This window comes from Mesoplodon bidens, assembly GCF_964165515.1.
Source record: "Mesoplodon bidens genome assembly, chromosome: 8".
Classification (NCBI taxonomy): domain Eukaryota; kingdom Metazoa; phylum Chordata; class Mammalia; order Artiodactyla; family Ziphiidae; genus Mesoplodon; species Mesoplodon bidens.
Genome location: NC_138165.1, coordinates 35,988,078 through 36,008,555, shown reverse-complemented (window position 1 = coordinate 36,008,555; position 20,478 = coordinate 35,988,078). Strand labels below are relative to the sequence as shown.

The 20,478-nt window shown below is 35.1% G+C and overlaps 1 protein-coding gene across 6 annotated transcripts in view; it reads right to left on the bottom strand.

Moving 5' to 3' along the window:
• The window catches only part of KCNH7 (potassium voltage-gated channel subfamily H member 7), a 457,039-nt gene that overhangs the window by 11,461 nt on the left and 425,100 nt on the right, over window positions 1-20,478 (bottom strand). For 3 of the 6 annotated variants that reach the window (XM_081242073.1, XM_081242077.1, XM_081242074.1), the window contains 4 exons: window positions 19,350-19,602; window positions 16,157-16,362; window positions 14,268-14,367; window positions 4,206-4,469 (listed from right to left, as the gene is read on the bottom strand). In XM_081242073.1, the coding sequence (XP_081098199.1) occupies window positions 4,206-4,469; window positions 14,268-14,367; window positions 16,157-16,362; window positions 19,350-19,602 (823 nt within the window). Of the gene's footprint in view, window positions 1-3,835; window positions 4,470-14,267; window positions 14,368-16,156; window positions 16,363-19,349; window positions 19,603-20,478 lie in introns of those variants that run through there. The other 3 variants (XM_081242075.1, XM_081242078.1, XM_081242076.1) reach the window with 3 other exon arrangements.

The following is a 20,478-nucleotide window of genomic DNA, read 5'->3' as shown; positions in this document are numbered from 1 at the left end:
AACATATTCTGTCCATTAATTTCCAATATTTTTTCTTGGGGCTCTTTTATTTAGAATATTTTTATGCTGCTATACTTTAAAACATATTGTTTATCTGTTCAAGTCCACTTTTCAGATGGTCCTCATGTCTGTTAAGTTCCAGACACTCTGCTAAACGTGGGGGAGTTAGAGATGAAGAAAACATAGGCTCTGCCCTTGAAGAATTCAGTCTAACAAGGTTTTAATCATTTTCCTTATAGAACTTCATTTTCTGAGCCTCATTTAATTTACTGTTTCTCCTAAAATCTGTATTTGCAAGTTGTCAATATTTGAGGGCAGATATAATATCTTACTTTCCCTCTCATTTCTGTCATAAACTTTTGATGGCTTTTGCTATGCTTTCTTCCCCTCTACATTTCATGTATCTAGAGAAGTACTTAGAATGATTAAAAGGCTGGGAAATAAAACTCAGGAAAAAATTCCAGTGGAGTTGGGAGTTTATTTCAGAGATAAAGAAGGAGCATCTTTTCCTCACTGGGAGGGCTGGTGGGAGGAAAAGCCTGTCTAGAACTGGTCTTCATTTTTACATGGAAATAGACTTGAATAACAAAAAGTGATTTTGCTTTGATAGAAAGCCTTTTTTCCCCCTTTGGACAAGTAGTTATGATTAAACACTGACAAAAGTTATGTAAAGTTAAGGAATTTATATCCTTGGCTATTTTAAAAATTGGATAGAAAGTAACTGATTTGGGGAGGATTAGCTATGATTCTAGAAACAAGGAACAGGATTTGTAGGACTTCTTGAATTCCCTTTCCTAGTTTCTCCAAAAGTACAGTCAGATAGCTCAAAAGCACCTCCTATCCTCCAGCAGTAGACACAATTTCTGTATCTTTTCTTCATGGTTTTTCTATCACTATACTTTTATTACTGAATACACAGAAATATCTATTGAGGTGCCTACAATTTTGGCTTCAAATGGGTGAAGCTCTAACAAAGGGATTAGCATATCCAGAGACAGTATTAGAAAAAAATAAGGTCAGGTTTCCCTGTACTACTGAAATGGCTAACAGACCTCAGAGAGCTTGCTATGAATTCCAGAATGTTTCTTTGTGATTAAGCCTTCCTTAGACTATGGAAGCCTGGTGTTTTGTTCTTTTTAAAGTGACAATATATAATTTCCCTTGATACTTAATCAAACACAACAAATGAAAATGAACAACAAAAAATGATAATGCTGAACTTTTAAGTGCAGTAATACATCAGCAGATTTTCACTGAAAAGTGAAACATAAAATAAAAACTGAAAATTGTGATTTATTATTCACAGACATGTGACTCTATTTAAAAGGCAAAACAATAATAAGATGTCTTAGTACACTAGGTTTTCAATTTTGGAGAATTAATGCCAAACAAATATTCAGAACACACATATTAATGGTTGGATGATGCCAGTGTTTTTCTCCCTGTCTAACCTCTTTCTAGACAATAAAACAAAAACAGTAAAAACTGATAGGATGGAAGTTACATGTTATGCTCAGAAGTTTTGTGCTGAGAAAGCTTAGAGAATTTCCACTTATGCCTAATAGTTCTCATTCTCAAATCATATATAATAAACTGATTTTTAAATAACAGTGGTGAATCACATGCAATAAATTATGTAGGATTCTATTTTTTCTTCAGTGCTCAAGAAAAAAACCTGATAATCTTCTCTTAACAAAAAAGAGTAATTGTAAACTATTGAGTAAAGTCTTCCTTGATTATAATTTACTCTTTTATTAAAATCAGTAATGTGTGATTAGCTTATTTTAACAGCAATATGAAAGAAAAAAAGAGTTCAAAGGGGAAATCCGACTTAGTAGTCTTAATCAAAATGAACATCCTTGTAGATACTTTCTAAATATAGCTCAGAAAAAATCTGCACTTGGTTGCCTTGGAAAATGTTGCTATAGTTGCAAGACACATTTCTAGAAATGGATGAACAGAAAGTAAACTTTCACTTTGCTCTGGGTACACAATTTTCCTACAGTCAAATTTTGACCTCAATCTAAGTAGGATCAGAGTCCATTTAGTTCGATTTTTTCTTTTCAGTTTTGTCTAAAGGTGCTCCTCTGTTGGATTCAGCATGACAAATGCTAGAAATGCACGTGGCATTTCCATTGATGATAAAACTAAAATTTGTGGGGATTTAGGAGCTCAAGCTACAGCAGTTACTGCTACACCTTACATCTTATTCAAACCCTTTAACATTGCACAGTATCTCACCGTAGAAAATCACTAGGGAATGAAATTTGCAGTGAATAAAGTTTTAGAATTCTCCATCGGTTGATCGTATTGATTATCCAGGTTAACCATGTGTCACACTGATAGACTATAACAACATCAATCATGCTTATTCAATTGACATGAATATTTAACTATGAATTTTAAAGGTAATTATTTATTTGAATAGGGAATGCATTGTAAATGTTTGAAAATTAAAATTTGTAGATATTAAAATGATCTGTTAGAATACTATCTTTTATTGTGCGTGTAGAATAGCTAATTAAAAATAATTGGAAGAAGTGGCAAAGCAAAATATAAGATGAAGGGCATGAGAATTCACTGTCAGCGAGAGTCATTTTAAAGTCAAATCAAATCCCCAAAATATATCATTAACGACTTGTCACTTGAGACTTTAAAACGCAAGAGGAAAACAACAAAAAAGTATTTTGAAAAATGTCAGGCCCATGTTATGCTGACTCTTGGAAATAGTAGGATGGTTCAGCAAGTTCTTCAGAATTTCTGCCTCCCATGATACAACCTGTTTCAATTTTTAGTACTTCCCAGAATCCGTTTTCATAAATAACTAAAACGGGACGTTTGGTATCACATCTAATATTCCATTCTTCCACTGTGATAAATGAGGTACTATTTTCATCCACTTCATCAAGATTTTAGATTGTCCAGAGAACATCTGCATATATTCTTAGCTTACTTCAACTTGGGGTCACGGCAAAAGCTGATTTGATAAAATAGGGAAAGTAACTCAGGAAAAATGTAAAGCCTAAGCATCCTAGATTCAATAAAACTTTTGTTGTCAGATATAGTCACTTCGAATAATGGTGACAATGATAGGTAATATTTACTTACTCTGTGTCATAATTTTGTATCCTGCCAGGTCAAGAACATCCTATTTTTCCTTCATTTCTGTTATATTCTTTTTATTTTTTTGCTACACCTTCTTCATCTCTACATTTTTATATATCTAGGAATATATTCAATGATTAAAGGGTTAGAAAAGAAAAATTGTGAGAAAATACTAAGCAGAGTTGGGGATTTTATTTCAGAGAAAGTAAGTTATGCATGTTCTCGTTTCGTAATCACAACAGACTAGTTGGTTAGAAGATATTATTCCTATTCTAAAGATGTGCAAATTGAGTCTTAGTGAGGTCTTTCAAATCACTTACTGAAAGACATAAAGGGAGTAAGTCACAGAGTTGATCTTGGAACCTGAGCAGCCTGCCAGTACCTGTTCTTGCACCCACTTAGAAAGATTTAACAAGATCCATATATCTAGTTCCTGATGAGAAGTTAATTTTTCTTTCATGTGACAGTCCTCAAGTTTTCCTGAGTTTTCCACCCTTTAGCATCTAATCTGGATATACTGATTAAGAACAATTACCCAGTTCATGCATATTTTCTACAACAAAACCCATATATTTGGGTATTCCTTTTAAACAAATGTGTTCAAATGAGTTGGATCAAAAGCATACTTTATTTAGGAGCATTTCTCCCCATTTTCTCATAATTCCCAGTAAACTGAAATTCTTTTTGGTATTTATTGCATTTTTATTGCATTGGTCTTTCATGCTATAAAAAACCAGGTTTGGGGGTGAGGAATGGATACAGAAGATACATACAAGAATCAATGGGTTTTCTCTCTTCAAATACTCATAGATCCCCTCTGCCCATGGAGTCACTACAATAGACATTCCTACAAAGTTCTATGTGGCATTATGTTAAGTCTGCCTGGCCACACAGACTCTCCTATGCTATAATTGGGAATAATGACCATTATTCCAGAACCCTGCAAACACTTTGTAGATGATCTAAGATTTGATCTTTGCAAATATATCACAAAATTGCAGATTAGATTAATGTGCGGTATGTTTCTTCATTTATGCAAAGCTACAATTTTGTGATTAGTCCTGAGGACAGACAACGAGATTCTGGAGAAACTTGATTACCTTTGCAAGAGTGACTTCTTTTATCTATGGGAATTCTTCCTGAGGTGGGTACTGTTTCTTCAAGATCAAGTCCAGTTACTTTCCCTATTCCTGGAGGAGAATCTACAATTCCTGAGAAGAGAGGCTTTTGTTCATCGTCAATGGAGGAGATGAAAGATGAAGATCTGCTTTTTTTCTCTTCAAAGTGTTTCTTGGACCTCTGATAATGTCTTATGGTATCTACAGAGTCTTCAGGATCATTTGTAGTGCTTCCTTTGCCAAAATCTATCAAAGAAAAGTTATTTTATAGAAGAGAATCTATAAAATCTACTGTCTAGCGCTACTTAAACTACCTTTGTCATAGTGACAAAACTAAGTTTGTCATAGTGATTTTTATTTTGGAATAACTTTAGCAATAGATTTTTTTTAACTGCCAGAAAAGTTGTTCTTTCTCTTTTTCCTACTGAGAATGTAAGACTTAAGAAGACTTTTTTTTTTCATAATTCACAGTACATTAGATTATCTTAATGAGATACACTATTCATTCCAAAATTAAAAGAATATCTGTGGTAGTAATAGAATTTATATCTCTGAAAAAAAACTTTAGGATAACTTAAACCTTATTTATACATGCTCAACAGTCATTTGTATTCTTAAAATATGGTGTACTATTTCTTGAAGGAAATGAAAAAGTGAAGAAAAATGTGTCCCAATTCTAAAATGTCACTGCTATGCAGCTTATTGTTTGTTTGTTTTTAACCTTCATGCCCTTTCATCTGTGGTGGTCATTCCACATTGCGAAGGTCAAAACCGGAAGCCTCTTTGTGGTAAAGGCTGGCAGGCTGAACTTCAACCCTAGTTCAATGCATGTAATGGCCTTGACATTCCAGGCAGTTTGGTAGTGCAGGATATTTCAAAGAATATAAAGCTTAAACACAGTAATTAAGGTAGGTTTAACTAATTACATTAAAGCCAGTAGTGCATATTGGCTGCTTTATACTGAAATGTCAGGATAATTTCAGCCCTGAAGGTTGTGTTAGACATATTCCAGCAGGAAAAACTCCAAGAGAAAAACCCCAGAACTTGTTTCCATTAGTGGCCTGGGGAGACAGTATAATTCTCCATCTGGTTACTGCTAATAACTAACCCACATACTCCAGAAGGTATATCATTTTCTAGAGAAATGTTTAAGACGGTGTCTCCATCTATTCTCTGCCTGGTTGTGTGCTTACTTTGTTATTTATAGAAGGCCAAATGAACTGATTTAAGGCCACTCCAGAGAAACTTCCAACTGTTTTTTAAATCCCATATGGCACAGGAATTAAACAGAGATCTTTTTCTTTTATTTAAATAAATCATAATTTAAAATATGAGAAGCTAGAAAGCAGCCAAAGGTAAAAATTGATAGAGTTTACAATGGAACAGGATAGAAAGCCCAGAGATAAACTCGCACACATATGTTCACCTTATCTTTGATAAAGGAGGCAGGAATGTACAGTGGAGAAAGGAAAGCCTCTTCAATAAGTGGTGCTGGGAAAACTGGATAGGGACATGTAAAAGTATGAGATTAGATCACTCCCTAACACCATACACAAAAATAAACTCAAAATGGATTAAAGACCTAAATGTAAGGCCAGAAACTATCAAACTCTTAGAGTAAAACATAGGCAGAACACTCTATGACATAAATCACAGCAAGATCCTTTTGGACCCACCTCCTACAGAAATGGAAATAAAAACAAAAATAAACAAATGGGACCTAATGAAACTGAAAAGCTTTTGCACAGCAAAGGAAACCATAAACAAGACCAAAAGACAACCCTCAGAATGGGAGAAAATATTTGCAAATGAAGCAACAGACAAAGAATTAATCTCCAAAATTTATAAGAAGCTCATGCAGCTCAATAACAAAAAAACAAACAACCCAATCCAAAAAAGGGGCAGAAGACATAAATAGACATTTCTCCACAGAAGATATACAGACTGCCAACAAACACATGAAAGGATGCTCAACATCTTTGCTCATTAGAGAAATGCAAATCGAAACTACAATGAGATATCATCTCACACCAGTCAGAATGGCCATCATCAAAAAATCTAGAAACAATAAATGCTGGAGAGGGTGTGGAGAAAAGGGAACACTCTTGCACTGCTGGTGGGAATGTGAATTGGTACAGCCACTATGGAGAACAGTATGGAGGTTCCTTAAAAAACTACAAATAGAACTACCATATGACCCAGCAATCCCAATACTGGGCATATACCCTGAGAAAACCATAATTCAAAAAGAGTCATGTACCAAAATGTTCATTGCAGCTCTATTTACAATAGCCCGGAGATGGAAACAACCTAAGTGTCCATCATCAGATGAATGGGTAAAGAAGATGTGGCACATATATACAATGGAATATTACTCATCCATAAAAAGAAATGAAATTGAGCTATTTGTAATGAGGTGGATAGACCCAGAGTCTGTCATACAGAGTGAAGTAAGTCAGAAAGAGAAAGACAAATACCGCATGCTGACACATATATATAGAATTTAAGAAAAAAAAATGTCATGAAGAACCTAGGGGTAAGCCAGGAATAAAGACACAGACCTACTTGAGAATGGACTTGAGGATATGGGGAGGGGGAAGGGTAAGCTGGGACGAAGCGAGAGAGGCATGGACATATATACAGTACCAAACGTAAGGTAGATAGCTAGTGGGAAGCAGCCACATAACACAGGGAGATCAGCTCAGTGCTTTGTGACCACCTAGAGGGGTTGGATAAGGAGGGTGGGAGGGAGGGAGATGCAAGAGGGAAGAGATATGGGAACATACGTATATGTATAACTGATTCACTTTGTTATAAAGCATAAACTAACACACCATTATAAAGCAATTATACTCCAGTAAAGACATAAAAAGAAAAAAATGGATAGAGTTTAAAAACCAACTTCATGTGAAATTATTATTAAAGAGTTAGTTTACACCTTGCCAATTAAAGTTCAATGTAGTGCAAGCAGATTGCTTAATTTATTTTCTTTAAGATTCCCCACTTGCTCAGTGATTTCATCATTACTGAGAAGACCACAGATCTGTCCAGTCTCAAGCATTGTTGACATCATTGATTACTCAGTATCACTTATATTTCTCTACTCAACCACTAATCTAGTTGCCTGTTAATATCCAGATCAACTCTTCTTACACAAGCCCTTTCTCTCCAGTGTCACGGACACAGCCTTCCTTCATTCTTGTCATCTGTTTCGCTGTTTCCTTTGATTTTAACTTCTCCCCTCCTGAAAATTTGATCAACATTTCCCCACTTTATAAACATATCATTTCATTCCTCAAAAAATAATAGTTTCCAATTTTATGCTAGTAAATGTTAAAAAAAATTAAACACTTCACTTCTCTAAATTATACTCATACCTGCTTTGTGAATTGCATCAGTTTCTTGCTCCTAAGTAAACTTTTGTGCAGTTTGGGCACCAATGGGATTTGAATCATCAAAGGCTTCTCATCTTCCCCAAAATGCTTTTCTTTTAAACACTTTCATGGAATCTTTTCCAGCGGAATCAAATGTAAACTGAATTAACATCTAATTCATATGTCTCTGATATAAGTAAGGATAATGCTAACATGGATATTTGTAATGAACGTACATCACAAATTATTCAATCACTTCGCCTTTTTGGCTTGAAAGACCTTGGGAGTTCTCTGTAGATTTGTAAATCCTCATACATAGTAAAATGTTCTGTCCCACCTACCACATGGGCCTTAGTCTTAGTTTACTAAATTATGGCTTGATTTTGGATGCTTAGGCACGAATTCATCAGTCAACATATACTGATAAACTTAATTATAACTTGCTGATTTCAACTCGGGACATGTGTTCGTTCACAAAATGTGGTGAATGAGGGCTTATTATTTAGTTCTCTAGTGAAACGGAGCAAATTATTTCATACACATGGCATCGAAATCCTTTAGCAAGAATTTCAGGTAAAAGCAGGATCATGAAAGAAGAAGAAAACGTTTGATATTCTTGAATTTTTTCTAATACGTAGGGGAAATTACTCCACATTTACTTCTGTGTTCATTGCCACTGGATCATCATCCAGCTGCATTTTGGAACTCAGGCCATGTGAACAGTTTCTCTGATGCAGCCCAACTGCAACATTTTCCTATTCCATACTAGATAAATCAAAGCTTCAAATCTGATCATTTAAAATGACAGTTGAAATGACAATCTATTTGTGGATTAAAAATGGAAACTGCTCAGGCTTAGGCTGGAGGTTGGCTAATGGAATACATGATATTGGGCTAAATGCATTATAATTGGCCTCCAGGTACCTCTAGATTTTGATGGCTTGTTCCATTTCTGGTTAAACTGGATTATTTAATAGATATTAAATAGCATTAGGTACTATTTTCCTTAATGTTATTCTTAACGCTATTTTATTTTATTTTTATTTTTATTTTTTTGCAGTACGCAGGCCTGTCACTGCTGTGGCCTCTCCCGTTGCGGAGCACAGGCTCCGGACGTGCAGGCTCAGCGGCCATGGCTCACGGGCCCAGCCGCTCCGCGGCATGTGGGATCTTCCCGGACTGGGGCACGAACCCGTGTCCCCTGCATCGGCAGGCGGACTCTCAACCACTGTGCCACCAGGGAAGCCCTGCTATTTTATTATTATTATTTCTTAATGTTGTTTTCTTAAATGCTATGTAGAAATAGTATTCCGAATAGTAATCTGAGTAGTTTTTACATTTTCCCCTTTGCTATAAATGAGACTGTATAATCATTCCTGTTACCATCGTTTTACAAAGAAAAAAAACCCTGCCTATTTAATTAAGCCTCGAATTTTTCTGATTTAGATGACTGAAAACTTTTTTAAAAATCCCTTGTTTCTGTAGGCTGACAGTTCACCTCCTCCCCTTTTCTCACAGGATCCAATTCTAAAGCAGTTGTGAATTGTCTTGTAGGTGTCTCTCTGTGTTCAGGGTGGATGGAAGAGCACAGAACAAATGTCCTGATGGAGTGGTTGACCCATCCATCTTAAGAATGATTATATAAAATTCTTACATTTCAAACAATCTGGGAACAAATGCTTGTGCTCTCTCCATCATTTATGGAGTCTTTCTCTCAGGTGATTTATCATTTTTATTTGTCAGACCCAATAGGTGGACCCAACTTTTGGTAAAAGAGAGGCATTTAATGTACTCTCTCAGCATTTGCATTTAAGATTTCCTACTGGTAATGATTTTGAGATGAGTTGAGCATTTTCCAGCCGAATGCATTAAAAAAACATTTATTTCATTGGAAAATTGGAGTCCAAAATAAATTTCTTCATTTGATCTCAAGTACTTTAGTTCTTCTCTAGCATCAAAGAAAGTTGAAAGTGGATTAGAGTCATTTTTCTATATAAATAAAGAATTTATCTTAAAAATTAAAATAAAGATACATTTATATATTACTGAAATGGATAACAAAAGCTAATCATCATTTATTATTGGAAAAGATATTCCAAAGAGATGCCAAAGTATAATAGCAATATATTTAAAAACTTTATAAAATTAGAATTTGACCCACCCATATTCTGTAAAAATAAGTTTAACTGTGTATATATTTACTCCTAACTTCAAAAATTTTCATAGAAGTTATTTATTTTGGAGAAACACTTTCAAAACTTTACTGACTTTTGGGTGGCAATGTGAAGTCACTAAACCAACATTACAAGGAGATAAGCTTTATTGCTATTCTTTGAAACACAGGTATGATGAGTTCAAGACCTCTTTCCACTCGTTTTCTGGAACACTAGATTTTACCAGTTGATATATATAGAAGTGCCCATTTCAATAAAAATTACATGGGTAGGGAAATGAGAAAATTGCTCTTAGGATGTGTATATCTTTTAAAATGGGCTCCTGTTTTTTACGAAATGTGTGGCACTATCTAAATCCAAAGTAAAGAAGATGCTGAACATTTTTTCACCTTAATTTCCATCCCTTTGGTTGGTACAGTCATATCTTTAGCGCATTTTAATTTTTTTTGTCTTTTGGGGAGGCCTGTTAATTGCTGTTCTCATTGAATTATTCTCTCTCAAAAGGTCACTGGCTCCCTAAATCAGCCATTAGTAGCTACTTTGATATTGCATTTTCCGTTCATAGAAAAAGTTGAGCAGAATATTCCAAATATTTGGTCACAAAAGTGCTATCGGTAAAAAATATATATATGCTTGTGTGTGTGTATCTCATGTGCCATTTTACATACTATTGTACTAAAATTTACGTATATTATAAAATATAAACAACATAAAATTTTATTTTATTTTATTTTATTTTGGCTGTGCCGCACAGCTTGTGCGATCTTAGTTCCACAACACAAAATTTTTTAAAAAAGTATTCCCATAACCCAATAAACCACACTGACACACTCTGAAGTAAGTACAATCTAACTCTGAAGACCAGTTAGAGACTATTTTTCAACATGTTCCAAACAGTGATACTACATTTATTTCTGTTCTGTCCAAGCATTTTGCCAATGCTTGTGATCACTAAGGAAGTGATTGAAGATACATTTTTATTCTTCACTTTCTGTAAAAATAACATCTTACTTCCCTCTCAGGAACTATATCATCTCCCCTTACAATGACCATAGTCAGTTTGGGGAGGTCCTGGGTACCTCCATGCCAGAATTTTAGGAAGGAAAGAGAGCTTCTTGAATATATCTTCAAAAAAACACAAGGTGTCCTTAAATTTGGACCTGAACTGACAACTCTTTCTTGTCAGGAACTAAGTTTATATTCTTAAAAGAAATGTGCAGCCTATGAGGACAAACCACTTTCATCTACAAATGCATTTTAGGAGAGAAGTGATCCGATACGTCAAGCTTCTATTTAGTTCAAGTCAACTTGCAGAGGTTCTATATATATCTTTTCATTTTTAATATCTCTTTTTGAATGTAAGCTCCTTAGCACCACGTGGTAGGCATGATGAGGGGCGCTGTGCAGGTGAGAGCTGAAGCCTGAAGTGTTCCAGTGTTGTGTTGAGTAGGTCGAGAGTGGTAATTGTAAGACTCAACCTCTGTCTGTCTCCAATGGCTAACCACGTGTTCTTCCCTCTGGTTCTTGATGCCTCTGCTGATTAATTCACAGTCATCAGCACTCTTGGATATCTGCCCTCAAGGTATTGTTTCAAATGAGCAGTAAACCAGCTCTAAAGTAATCAATACGTTTCATAGGCAGCTTTTAGTTTATGTACCCATATCATTTAGTATGAATTATCTTCTGAAAGTTCTCTTCTCTTTATACTTACTTATATGCATTTTCCTCCCAGATATTGATTCTATATCAAGAAATATAGAATGAGCAGCCATTTCAGATCTTTAGATTGGGGAGATTGGGATTAAATTGCTTTCAGCAAATTTTAAACTAGCCTATTGCACCATGGAGTCCTGAATACTGGAATAGGCTCTCAGGCTCTGGATAACTGGAGTTAATTGTGTTTTCCAAAAAATGCTTACTCACTGACACACCAGGAAACTTCAAAGAGCTACAGGCAGGCAAATCCCTTACCATCAACACTTTATATAAAATGGGTCTTATAGACTAAGCCTGTGATTAAAGGAAAAGTTTTCAGAATCAATAGAAATGTCTACATGCATGAGCACAATATAAATTGTGACACGCTCTCAGGGCCTTGTCAGGAGATAAAAACGTTAATTTATTTAGCTTGAGAATGAAGAAACTAAACAAGATTGAAAGGAGATTTAATAAATATTTAACTGTATGGGGGACATTATTATATAGATAATATTGTCAAGCTGTCCTTCATTTCTAGTGAGATCAAAATATGAGATTAACTTCAGGATAAGGGCTTTAGATTAAGTTGACAGAAGAACAGCTTGACTGTTATGGTTCTGATTTTAGAAGAAGTCACCAGGAGAATAATGAAGGACATTGCAGTAATAAATTATCACTTATCTGTGAATGGTTTATTGTTCTGCAATCAGCCAGAGGATTCAACAGTTAGCTCAATTCAACAGATACTTATCAACCATGCTTTGCTAAAAGAATCTGCAGTTTGATAGAGAAAAAGGACAAATGTACCAATAAGCACTGTACGGGGCAGATTTTGAAAATAAAGATCTTCCTTGATTTACAATGGGGTTACAGCCCAATAAACCCATTGTAAGTTGAAAATATCATAAGTTGAAAATGCATTTAATACATCTAACATACTGAACGTCATAGGTTAACCTAATCTACCTTAAACATGCTCAGAACACTTAACATTCATCTATGGTTGGGCAAAATCATCTAACAAAAGCTTATTTTACAATAAACTGTTGAATATCTCATGTAATTTATTGAATACTGCACTGAAAGTGAAAAACAAAATGGTTGTAAGTGTATTGGCTGTTTCCCTCTTGACCGTGTGGCTGACTGGGAGTGGCGCTGCCCAGCATCATGAGGGAGCATCACAGCATATCGCTGGCTGGGAAAAGATCAAAATTTGAAGTATGGTTTCTTCTAAATGTGTATTGTTTCCGTACTATTGTAAAGTGAAAAAATCACAAATTGTTTCAATGTAAGTCAAGGACCATCTGTATAACAACAGGGAAGTGGCTTAGGAATTCAGGAAAGAAAGAAAACCTATATTTTTGAGGAAATCAAGAAAGAGTTCACACTGAATATCACTGAAGATTAACCTTGACAAAAAATGTAATTTAACAGATGAAAAAGTGGTGTGGTATAGTTGTGTGTGTGTGTGTGTGTGTGTGTGTGTGTGTGTGTTTGAGGATAGGGAAGTAAATTCCAATTAAGGAAAGGATATAAGCAAAAACACAAAAATGATGTACGTGAAAGAGAGGGTAGCTGAGTTCACTTGAAATATAGGGCAAGTTAAAGCTAGTAGAAGCTCTCCCCTTGGGAGAGAATCCAGAAGGAAGAGGGCCAAGAAAAGAACTTGGATTAAGAAGGCAAAAGAAGGAAAAGAATCACATGGAAAATGCTCAAATGCTAGTTCATTAACTCAGTCATTCTTTCAACAAATATTTGTTGAACACCTGCTATGAGGCAAGCACTGAATCTTCAGGTGACTAAATATTTCCCATGGGGCTTATGATCTACAGGCAGATATCACTGATTAAATGATGATGCAAATCATATGGAAGTACAGCTGGAATAAATGCTGCAAAAGAGAGGAGCTGATGGGGAAGGCCAGGTTAGGGTAGTGAAGGAAAAGATGGTATGAGATAAGACTGAAGAGGTAGGCATAAACCTACCCTATGAAGAATTTAGGGAATGGGAAGTCTTTAGAGGGCTTTAAATGTGTGGGTGACATAAACATACCTGCATTTAGAAAAAAAAATCACCAGTGGTCCAGTGTGGAGAATAGATGACAGAGGGCAAGTTGGGAAGGTGAGTTGAAATGTGTTTCAGTATTATGGTAGCTTGGTCCAGAGTTGCGGCTCTGAAGATGGAGAAAAGTGAAACAATAGAGACCTAGTTTGAAGAGTAAATGGATGTGTTGCAGGTGTCACTAACAAGACTTGTTACCAGGGTGGATGAAGAGGTTGAGAGATGGTTGGTTCCTAGATAGATCTATTTTGTGCAGTTTATAGAATGGTGATGCCATTTAGAGACACGGCAACTGATGGAGAGATAGATTTCCAGCAGGACATCATGATTTCAATTTAAGAAATGCTGAGTTTGAGCTGCCCTTGCGATTTCAAGTAGATGGCTTAATAGGCATTTGGATATATGAGACTGAAGCTCAGATGATCTGGGATTAAGATATAAATATGTATATCTCCTATGTGAAAATATAATTAAACTATGGGTATAAATGAGATTACTCAGGGAAAGAGTATGACATAGAATAAGAAAAGAAGAGGGCCTAGGATCAGGTCTTGAGAAACACTGTTGAGAGCTATCAATCAGAAACCATATCATTAGCTACTGAAAAAAGCAAAGGATTTGCCTTCTTAAAATCTGAATAAAGTTTATCCTTGAAATCAGAAGTATAATGAGCATTTAAGTAAGAAGAACTGATAACCACATGTTCTGCATTTAAATTTTAGAAAAGAATGAATTACCTTTCTCTCCTTCACTATCAAATGACAATCTCCTTCTTCGTAGTTTACAGTTGTCTCCTTCAGAATCATTCATGGACTGGGATTGTAATAAGAGATCAGCCTTTGTTAATGGAACGTGAAGATAAAATGGAAGATTATTCAATCTGAACACAACGTATCATCATTAAACTCTTTACTATTTCATATTATTTCAACCACTTTGAGACTTAATTATTAGATTTCAGGCAAATAGTTACAATACTTTGCTTAATAGTTTTCTCTAAATTATATAATAGTCTGCTAGAATAATCCTAGTAGTTTCTCCACCTAATGGGGAAATCAGAATTGTAGAAGTTATTTATCAGAAATGTTTGGGGATGATGTTGTCAACATTTAGAGACCGCATATTCCTTCATGTGGAATATATTTTATGTAACTTGGTAAAGTTAAAATAAAAATAATAATAATTTTAAAAATTGCAGAATCTGTATTACTACAGAGAAAAAAGGATAAACTAATTATAATTAGCTATGATGTTTAAATTACATGGTAATGATGGCAAGGTTAAATTTCACAAGAATAAATATAAGGTTGAATTCGATGAACACTATGCTCTGAACCCTTGATTATTTTGTTCCCCTTTCCTCCTTCCTCCCTCTCTTGTAAACAGAACTGGAAGTTTCCAAATAAATGAAAGACATGGAAGCTTCTGTTTTATTTGGTTGCTGCCTAAACTTTTTATGTAAATAAGTTATCTGAGGTAGATGCCTGTTGTTTTTCAAAGCAAAGTAAGAATGAGGTTGGTGACCTCAAAATGCAATTTGATAGAATTCTGAATTAAAATCATTATAAAAAGAATATACTCTTGGGAACTTGAACCTCTTACCACCTAATTATTTTTCAACTTTTCAGCTTTTTGAAAAGAAGTAACTATCTGAGATGCTGCTTCAGGTTATTGAATGGTAGTCTTGTGACCTTAGAATCTTTGTCTCTCACAGCACCCTGGGAATGACTGTAACTCCAGAGAGAACGAAATATACCATGTTTTACCTAACTCTTGACTTGAGGATCTTTTATTTGTTACCATTAAAATACACTGGCAAGTGTCAAAACATTTGGTTTCTGACAAAAAGGTATTTAGAATTGGAGTTGGGGTTATGAGGTTTGGGGGGAAGGGGATGGAGGAATAATCTAGTAATAAATTGTGGGCTGCAAGATAAAATCTATATTCTTAGAATACTCATAGGTCATAAGGACACATTTTCATAGTGGAAGAGAGTGAGATTTATAAGGGCTACACTCTCAAAATTAATCCTAGGTGAAATCATATGTAGTATTATTTAAAATATTATTTCTAGTAGAGTATATGTTCTTCATTCTGTAGCATTAATTTTGCCTCAGGTATAAGCCTGATTAATTTATACTTCTGCAATTTAGAAATTGTGTTAAATATGGACCTAAACTTTAAGAGTTTAATTTCTTCATAATTATTGAAAAGATATCGGTAAACAGTTTATGGTGTAAATAATAGCTGAGAGAATATTTTAACCTCTTTATAAGATAAACTCTTCTAGGCAATTTTCAATAGCCTAGAATCACCCATTTATTACAAATAATTGTCACACTCAATATAAACCAAGGCTATTATAAATCAAATATGTCACCCAAGAGTTCCTAAAAGGTCAAACTTAATTGGACTACCAAAAATTATTCAATATACTTGAAAGAAATTAGACTGAATTCCTTCTCTATAATTGAGAAATTCCAATATTAAGTTAGCTTTTCCTTTCAAATATTCACAATTGGTTAAGTTTTTCTACACTGTTCCGCTTGATCTTTCAGAGGTATTTGGGCAATCCAAGAATAAAAAATAAAATGTCAGAGTTCAAAAGTAAGCAGGCAACATATACCTTTGCACTTTCATGCCGTAGGTTGAAAGTCAATTCTAGGTTTGTGAGAAAGTGATCAGAAAACTCAGGATACATATCCAAAACCTCTAGCAAGTCTTCTCTCTGGATCTTATGCAAGTCACAGTACGTGAGAGCTCTTACATCTGCGTTAGACTTTCCAGGTTTGGCATAAAGATGAACCATTTCTCCAAATATATCATTTTTTCCTAGAAAAGATAAAAGCAGAAAAGGAAAAAAAGGAAATAAAAGGAATCTGAACTTAATGTTTTCCTTCTGAAAGTAGAAGGGGACCACTGGCCAATCCCTGAACCAAAAATTTCATATGTAAGACCCTATAGCCAACAGACACTTGGGCAGCAAAAGTCCAGTACCTTGTACTGGCTGCCTCAGTCATGTTTGTTCATTGACTGGAATTTTGTCTCTTAGAGCACTGGGCCTGGTATAATCCCCATTACTTCCTTGTTTTGATTCTTTGGCTAATCATCTGGAATGCAGCAAACACGGCTCTAGTCTGCTATGCCACACATTGCTAGAAAAGAGTCTTGCCAATAGTAGGTGTGGTTTAATTTTGTCAATCTAGGAATATGCGAAAGGCTGTGGAGAGTCAAATCTTAAAACTTTCTATCTCAGGATGGTCTCGGGAGGTGATGCCATACATGGGGTTTTGGTGGAACTCTTTTAACACTTAGAGGACTAGGGGTACAATTTGAACATACCCTGTTTCCTTTAGTAACCACTTTTGGATTTGCCCTTAATAAAGTTGCCCAGTTGTTTAATAAATCTAGTTACATTTTCTCAAAAAAAACATACAGTCATGCTTTTTTACTATATGGCCTATGGCCTTTCTTCTAAAAGTGTGTCCTTCCTGCTTTTTTTCCCAAACCTGGGGTTATTTCACTGTCTGGCTTCTGATGGGCACCCCCCCACCATCCCCTCTGCCTAGCCACATGTCACCTCTTTCCTGGGTGTCCTTCAATGATGAGGATGATAATGACAGCAAAAACAAACGCTTATTGAGGACTAAGTAGGTGTCAGGCACTGTGTCAAATGCTTAGGTGTATTATCTCACTTGATCCCTAAAATAACCTTATGAAAAAATTACTAATTATTATCCAAATTTTATGAATATGGAAAGAAGATTAAAGAGTGTAAATGGATTAGGTAAAGGTCACCTTCTTAGTTGGGTGAAGTAAAGGGAGGGAGAGAGTGGCCATGACTAAATCCTATGCATTCTGACTCCAGTCATAATCTTTGCACCCTTGATATATTTCATCTTCTCCCAATATTTTCCCTGAAAGTCATGGCCACTTAGATTTTTCTGTCTCTGAATGTCAAGACACTTAAAAATCGTACCTATGGAATACATGCATAATAACTACTGATGGATTATTGGCTACATAACTTTTAAAGGTAGTCAATGGCAGCATAAAATGTACCTTCTTCCATATATCCTGAAGCTTCTTTTCAGATTTAGAAAAAACTCCCTGGATCTGTTACTTTAGCTTTTGGTAGACAAGTTCATATATACCTGACTATGGAAACTATCAAGACTTTTAAACAATAAAGTTCATGTAAAAGAAAAATGCTGTAATGTTCTTATTCTAAATGTGAATATAATGGGGAGAAATCAGATGCCATATCTTTATACGAAAAATTAACATTGGAGAGAATACATTAACTGTAGTTTACATAAATACTTAGCTTTTCAAAAATAGAATAAATAATCACTATTTCTGAGGATTTTAAGTGCAGATTTACATGGAAATGGAGACAGAAAGGGAGAATCTCTTGAAATTCTTTATAGTTTTGATACTTCATTATAGATATTATCAGAGAAAAGCTCTGAACTAAATTCAGCATGAGCTTCGTATTTTAATTAGCTACGTGACTGTAAATGAGCAAAGAGTAAGCCAGTCACCATGTACAGCTTAACTACACTCTAAAATTATTATTTTATAAAGCAAGAAGGCTTGTTACCTTGCTGTAGAAGTTAGGGATGGCTGATTTGAAGATCAGGAATGCAATGATGTGTGCTCCTTCCCGGGCAACATACTAGAGCAAACTGTCAAAGCCAAATCTGGTGAAAATCCCACTTTATTGTGTAGCTGCTAAGTGATTTAGAATATGTTTTTATCCTGCTTATTGGATCGTAAACCAAATTGTGCATCTGGTCAATTTTGAAAAAATTTTCAAAAGGCCCTCATAATAAAATTATCAAAATAAATAGGAATCTCTCAAACATCTTCATTCATGTATTGGATCCTGTGTTATGCCCATTTTGGTTCTATGTAGCAGTGAAGAAAACAGAGAATATCCTTGTCCTTTTGGATGTTAACATCCAGAGTCAAGTGAAAGGAACTCACTGACTTATGTGCTTCTTATTTAAATAGAACCAGATTTAATCTACAGGAAAAAAGAAGTGCACGTGTTCAGAATCATTGGGGGTGGGTATTCTCATGGAGAGATGGAGGCTTAAACATACTGGCTAGGGGATGGGAGAGGACAACAACTGATCTCGTTTCTCTCTGCTCCCTTGTTCTTCCCCATTGTTCTAATATTCTAAAGAAATCTTACAAGTTCACAATGACTAAATTTAATTTTTGAAGAGGCAGATTGGACAGATGGACTTTCTTTTGCACCCAAACCCGTTTAACTTATTATTAATTTTCATTTCCTCACCACTTTTATCCCTAGGTGTTAAGTTTATAGCCCTATATTTCCCAGGTAAGGGCTCATATAATTCTGTTTGATGGGACACAGCAGGTAATGTGCACAGCAAATAGATGAAATTCATCAACATATAAACCCACTTCATGACAGGGCATTGGCACATGCTAGCAAGTATGCCTACTACGTATATATTTTATTTAAGGTGATAAGATCTCAGCATGAATCCAAGATCCTCTAACATGAAAAGGAAAATGCTGACTATTTTCATATATCTGGCCTCAAAGGCTTAAGTAGCTGCCAAGATGGAAACATTTACACACCAGAGAAAAAGTGAGACAGTCAAGAAAACATATTTTCTGCAGGGTTAATTTGATTTGAATTGAATTTTAAATAAAGTTTTAAAATTACTCATCAGTCTTAGTACTCATAAATAAATAGGAAAGCCCTCTTTTCTATCATTTTAAACTATGCATTGCACTAGCTAATAATTGAATTTGTGACTATCCAATTCTAAAACACTCACCCAGAATAGCTACCACAATGTCATCTTTGAGGATTTCAATGGAGCCTCTGGATAAGAAATAAAGTGCAGTGAGGACGTCCCCACAGTGAACCAGCGTATCTCCCGGAGGTGCATGGGTGGTCTTGAACTTCATTGCCAAAGCTCTAAGGCAACCTTTACTTGCCCCTCGAAAGGCTTTGCAGTTTTGCAGCAAAGTCTGGTTGAGATGTAGACAAATGTCAGCCTGTAAACATTCTGGGAAACCCTTTAGGACCTGAAGAAAAAAAAAGATAGAGTTTCATACTACCGGCGCACAGGGTTACCTCCACCTGAAATAAAGTATATTTCACGTTCACAGAACCGCAGGTGTAGTAAATGTCACACAGGAGTTCTTACAATGCTTCTACCTCGCCTACCTTAATGAATACTTGCTTTGCTGAACATGTCAGAATTTTAACTCAAATACTTGTTCTCTGAATTAACTGCAGGCATTCAGACGTAACACAAATGCTGTCTCATTAAAATGTAATGCCTACAACGTTTCACACTGCTTCTCATTTCCTGCATTATGTTATGTAGCACCATACTGTGAACAGATATAATGCAATGTGACAATTAATAAGACATAACTAATGAAGGGTGGTACAACTAGAAAGACAACCTTTAGAAGGAATCTCAAGTCAATTTGGACTACTATCTCTGGTACACATCTTCGTTATAATTAGTAAAAATAATGATCCTGAAATAGCCATGGTATTTGTGTCATATACCAGAAAGTGTCATATACCATATTGTTAGCCCTTAGCTGACAATACTTGGAATATTTATGTTTCATATGCACATTATTAGTACTAAATATTTTGATAAGCACTGAAAATAGAGAAAGGGAAGGAGAAAAGCAAACTACTTTAAAACTGTAGTTCAGTTTTCAGAAATGGAAATTGTGCCAGAAGTTATGATGCATACATAAACCTCCTAACAGCTCTACTGTTTTGACAACCTATTCAGTGACTAAATTAAAACTTGTAACAAAAGATTAAACAATAGCTTGTGATGAGTGCTACTCAATTTAAATTGAATAAACTTTTATGTTATTAAAAAAATGTCCAGTATACAATGGGTTAAGGATACTCAACTATTCTGTATGTGT